The 5,647-nt window shown below is 44.3% G+C and overlaps 1 protein-coding gene across 1 annotated transcript; it reads left to right on the top strand.

The window, feature by feature from the left end:
- The first annotated feature begins 767 nt into the window (after positions 1 to 767).
- On the top strand, positions 768 to 1,879 carry LOC138891910 (uncharacterized). Its single transcript, XM_070175596.1, has 2 exons — positions 768 to 930; positions 1,440 to 1,879. The coding sequence occupies exons 1-2, from the start codon at positions 768 to 770 to the stop codon at positions 1,877 to 1,879; spliced, it is 603 nt and encodes a 200-aa protein (XP_070031697.1).
- The last annotated feature ends 3,768 nt before the right edge of the window (positions 1,880 to 5,647 follow it).

Below are 5,647 nucleotides of genomic sequence, written 5' to 3'. Positions count from 1 at the left end.
GTACTCATACCCTTGTTGCCTGTACTCCAGACCAGGTAGTACAGGGACTTCAGATACCGGGGGCACTACCATCCTAACCGGTTGTAGCTTCTTAGGCCCCGGTAGTTCCTGTTATGGCAGATAATGAGCAGATGAGACTTGAGAGATTTGAGAGGCTTCAACCTCCACCATTTGGCGGTGCTGAGTCAGAGAATGCTTAGGGTTATCTAGATAAATGTCAACGGATGCTTCGGACAGCAGGTATTCTAGAGACCAGTGGAGTCTCATTCACTACTTTTCAGTTTTTTGGGGCCGCCTTCAGATGGTGGGAGGCTTACGAGAGGTGTAGGTTGGTCGATGCAGCACCCCTTACCTGGCAACAGTTCTCCGGTCTATTCCTGGAGAAGTTCGTGCCTCAGTCCCGTAGAGAGGAGCTGTGCAAGCAGTTCGAGAAGCTTCGTTAGGGCGATATGTCCGTGACACAGTATGAGATAAGATTTTCAGAATTGGCATGTCATGCTATCTGGTTGATTCCCACAGATAGGGGAAGGATTAAGAGATTCATAGATGGCCTCTCTTTTCAGCTGCGAGTACTAATAACTAGAGAGAGACTGTCTGGTGCTACTTTCGATGAGGTTGTTGACATTGCTCGTCAGATTGAGATGGTTCGCAACCATGAGCGGGTTGAGAGGGAGGCTAAGAGGCCTCATGGTTCCGGTGATTTCAGCGGTGTTCCTTTAGGGGGTCAATTTTACCGCGGTAGGGACCGTTCTTACAGACACGCTCAGATGGATCATCCAGTTCATCATGGTGCATCAGCTAGCCACAGTTCTTACAGTGCTCACTCAGGCCAGTCTTCATTCAGTGCACTACCAGCGCAGAGTTCTCATCATGCCTTGTCTGCTCAGGCTTCTACTAGTAATTCTTCGGGTTATCAGGAGCAGAAGTTCCGTTAGAGGAGGGGTTTTTTCGAGCGCGGAGAATTGGGTCATTTCAAGAGAGATTGTCCTAGGCTATTGAGTGGGGGCTCCACATCAGAGTTCTCGACCAACGGTACCAGCACCAGCAGTTATACCACCCGCCCAGCCAGCTCGGTGTGGGGGTCAGGCAGCTAGGGAGAGGCCGATCAGGTGGCGGGCAGGCTCGATTCTATGCTTTTCCTGCCATGCCAGATGTTGTTGCCTCAGATGCAGTGATCACATGTATTGTTTCAGTGTGCCACAGGGAGGCTTCTATATTATTTGACCCTGGTTTCACTTATTCATATGTATCATCGTATTTTTCTCATTATCTGGATATGCCCTGTGAGTCCTTAGTTTCACCTGTTTGTGTATCTACACTGGTTGGTGATATTATCACTGTGGATCGTGTGTATTTGCCGTGTGTGGTAACTATTGAGGTACTGGAGACTAGAGTTGATCTCTTATTACTCAATATGGTTGATTTCCATGTAATTCTAGGTATGGATTGGTTGTCTCCATGTAATGCTATTTTGGACTGTCACGCAAAAATCGTGACATTGATGATGCCGGGGTTGCCAAAGGTTGAATGGAGAGGTTCTCTAGATGTTATTCCTAGGAGGGTAATTTCTTATTTGAAGGCCCAACATATGGTTGAAAAGAGATGTTTGTCATACTTTGCCTTTGTCAGAGATGTTGATGTAGATACTCCTACGATTGCTTCAGTACCGGTAGTGCGAGAATTTCTGGATGTATTTCCTGCAGACCTATCGGGTATGCCACCCGATAGGGATATTGATTTTGGTATTGACTTGGTGCAGGGCACTCAGCCCATTTCTATTCCTCTGTATCATGTGGCACCTGCTGAGTTAAAAGAATTAAAAGAGCAACTTCAGGAACTCCTTGAAAAAGGGTTTATTAGGCCTAGTGTGTCACCTTAGGGGTGTACCAGTTCTCTTTGTGAAAAAGAAAGATAGTACTATGCAGATGTACATTGATTATAGGCAGTTGAACAAAGTTACAATCAAGAATAAATATCCATTGTCACGTATTGATGACTTATTTGATCAGCTTCAGGGAGCGATGGTGTTCTCCAAAATTGATTTGAGATCTGGGTATCACTAATTGAAATTCGGGATACGGACATTCTGAAGACGACATTCAGAACTCGTTATGGCCACTATGAATTTCTTGTGATGTCTTTTGGGCTAACCAATGCCCTAGCAGCATTTATGCATTTGATGAATAATGTATTCCAGCCGTATCTTGACTCATTTGTTATGGTATTTATTGATGATATCCTCGTATACTCACGTAGCCAGGAGGAGCAAGCACATCACTTGGGTATTGTATTGCAGAGGTTGAGAGAGGAGAAACTTTATGCAAAATTCTCTAAGTGTGAGTTCTGGCTTAGTTCAGTGGCATTCTTGGGACATATAGTGTCCAGTGAAGGAATTAAAGTAGATCCGAAGAAAATAGAGGCAGTTCAGAATTGGCCCAGACCATCTTTAGTTACTGAGATTCGGAGTTTCTCGGCTTAGCCGGTTATCATCTTAGCTTCGTGGAGGGTTTCTCGTCTATTGCATCGACTATGACTAAATTAACCTAGAAAGGTGCTCCGTTCAGGTGGCCGGATGAATGTGAAGAGAGCTTTTAGAAGCTCAAGATAGCTTTGACTACAACTCCAGTATTGGTGTTGCCTACGGGTTCAGGGTCTTATATTGTGTATTGTGGTGCGTCGCGTATTGGTTTCAGCATAGTGATTATGCAAGACGGTAGGGTTATTGCCTTTGCGTCCAGACAGTTAAAGGTACATGAGAAGAATTATCCAGTCCATGATCTGGAGTTTGCAGCTATTGTTCATGCCTTGAAAATTTGGCGGCATTACTTTAACGGTGTCGAGTGCAAGGTGTATACCGATCATCGGAGTCTACAATATTTATTTAAATAGAAGGATCTTAATTTGAGGCAGCGAAGGTGGTTGGAGTTGCTTAAGGATTATGATATCACAATTCTCTATCATCCCGGAAAGGCCAATGTGGTGGCCGATGCCTTGAGTTGTAAGGTGGAGAGTTTGGGCAACTTAGCATACTTACCGGTAACAGAGAGACCTATAGCCTTGGATGTTTGGGCCTTATCTAATCAGTTTGTTATATTGGATGTTTCCGAGCCGAATCGAGTTTTGGCCTGTATGGTTTCTCGGTCTTCTTTATATGATCGCATAAGAGAGCACCAGTATGATGATCCACATCTACTTGTCCTTAGGGACACGGTTCAGCACGGTGATGCCAAGGAAGTCACTATTGGAGAGGACGGTGTATTACGGATGTAGGGTAGGCTATGTGTGCCTAATGTAGATGGTTTACGTGAGCCGATTCTCCAGGAAGCTTACAATTCATAGTACTATATTCATCCAGGCACTGCAAAGATGTATCAGGATTTGAGGCAGCACTATTAGTAGAGGCGAATGAAGAAAGATATAGTTGGGTTTGTAGCTTGGTATCTAAATTATCAACAGGTAAAGTATGAACATCAGAGGCCGAGAGGATTGCTTCAGAGACTTGAAATTCCGGAGTGTAAATGGGAGCGTACTACCATGGATTTCGTAGTTAGGCTTCCACGTACATTGAGGAAGTTTGATGCGGTTTGGGTGATTGTAGATCGGTTGACCAAATTCGCGCATTTTATTCTAGTTGGTACTAATTATTCTTCGGAGCAGTTGGCTGAGATTTATATCCGCGAGATTGTTTGCCTACACGGTGTACCAGTGTATATCATATCAGATCGAGGCACACAATTTACATCACGTTTTTGGAGAGCAGTGCAGCGAGAATTGGGCACACAGGTTCAGTTGAGTACAACATTTCACCCTCAGACGGACGGACAGTCCGAGCGCACCATTCAGATATTGGAGGATATCCTATGCGCTTGTGTCATTGATTTTGGGGGTTCTTGGGATTAATTTCTGCCACTCGTGGAGTTTCCTTACAATAATAGCTACTAGTCGAGCATTCAGATGGCTCCGTATAAAGCCTTATGTGGGAGACGGTGTCGGTCTCCGGTGGGTTGGTTTGAGCCGGGTGAGGCTAGGATATTGGGTACTGACTTGGTTCAGGATGCTTTAGAGAAGGTCAAAGTGATTCAGGAACGGCTTCGCACGACACAGTCTAGACAGAAGAGTTATGCCGACAGGAAGGTTCGTGATGTTGTTCACATGGTTAGGGAGAAGGTTCTACTCAAGATTTCACCCATGAAGGGTGTGTTGAGATTTGGGAAGAAGGGCAAGTTAAGCCCTCGGTATATTGAGCCTTTTGAGATACTTAAGAAAATTGGAGAGGTGGCTTATGAACTTGCTTTGCCACCTAGTCTATCAGGTGTTCATCCAGTGTTCCATGTATCCATACTACGAAAGTATGTCGGGGATCCGTCTCATATTCTAGATTTTAGTATAGTACAGCTGGACGGTAATTTGACTTATGACGTGGAACCGGTGGCTATTTTAGACCGGCAGGTTCGAAAGTTGAGATTAAAGAACATAGCTTCAGTGAAAGTGCAGTGGAGAGGCCAGCCGGTCGCATAAGCTACTTGGGAGACTGAGCAGGAAATACAGAGCAAATATCTGCACCTATTTGAGACTCCATGTATAATTCTAAATCCGTTCGAGGATGAACGTTTGTTTAAGAGGGGGAGAATGTAACGACTCGGCAGGTCATTTTGAGTATTACAATCCCATTCCCCCATTTACTACTCAATTTATGTTTTTCATTTGTTATGTGACTTGCCGGGGGTAATTGGTTCGGGTACGGTAAAGTTTTTGAATGACTTGGAACACTTAGCTCCAAGGTTTCAAAATTAACTTGAAAGAGGTTGACCAGATGTTGACTTATGTGTAGTGACCCCGGAGAAATGCTGCTAAGGAAATTAAGGAAATTTTGACTTATGTGTTCCGAGACGTGGGAACCACGGTCGATTTTTGAGTTAGTTTCGCATTTCTTTTTAGAAATATTAGTATTTCCCTCGTGGCAAGGGCGTAGCGGAATAAAGAATTACACGGTTTGAGGTAAGTAACAATTATAAATCTGGTCCTGAGGGTATGAAACCTCGGATTTTGTGTCATGTGATTATTTTGGAGGTGACACACATGCTAGGTGACGGGCGTGCACCGGGGGGATTGTGACTTGGTCCGTCCCGTGAAACTTTAAAGTTGAATAACTTGTTATTAGTTATATGCTCTCTAGGTGTTGAAGAAATTTGACCATAAATCATGCTAGAAATCATGCTTAGGCTATGTGATAGTACTGTTGGGACACACAGAGGTCACGTACTTGTTGAATTATTTGCTAATTGATATCTTGTGCTCAGTCATGATTTTACTTGCGTATCATACCTCAGTCTTTCTTGAAATTTATTGATGCACTATGTTATCTTTGTTTGGGCTGATCTTTGTGATTTTTCAGAGCCCGAGAGACTAGAGAGGTGGATGACTGAGTAAGGACGAGGGCCTGTTAGTAAGGTAAGGATATTATGGCACGTGAATTGTCAGTGCAGGATATTATAGCACGTGAGTTGGTCCGTACAGCACGTGAGTTGTCCGTACAGATTATGGCGCTTGGATTATAGGAGCCCCTCCGGAGTCTGTACACCCCAGTGAGCGGGGGTACCCATTAAGTGTGAGTGTTGAGGGCTAATAGCCGAGTGATGAGTTGAGT

Source organism: Nicotiana tomentosiformis, chromosome 5, assembly GCF_000390325.3.
Source record: "Nicotiana tomentosiformis chromosome 5, ASM39032v3, whole genome shotgun sequence".
Lineage (NCBI taxonomy): Eukaryota > Viridiplantae > Streptophyta > Magnoliopsida > Solanales > Solanaceae > Nicotiana > Nicotiana tomentosiformis.
This window is presented reverse-complemented; position numbering and strand designations above follow the sequence as displayed.

Bases quoted from the DNA above. Each gene is read 5' to 3' on its own strand.
- LOC138891910 (XM_070175596.1), top strand. From the start codon at position 768: ATGGATCATCCAGTTCATCATGGTGCATCAGCTAGCCACAGTTCTTAC. The intron at 931-1,439 runs GTTAGAGGAGGG...ATGTAATTCTAG, and splicing joins TTATCAGGAGCAGAAGTTCC to GTATGGATTGGTTGTCTCCA.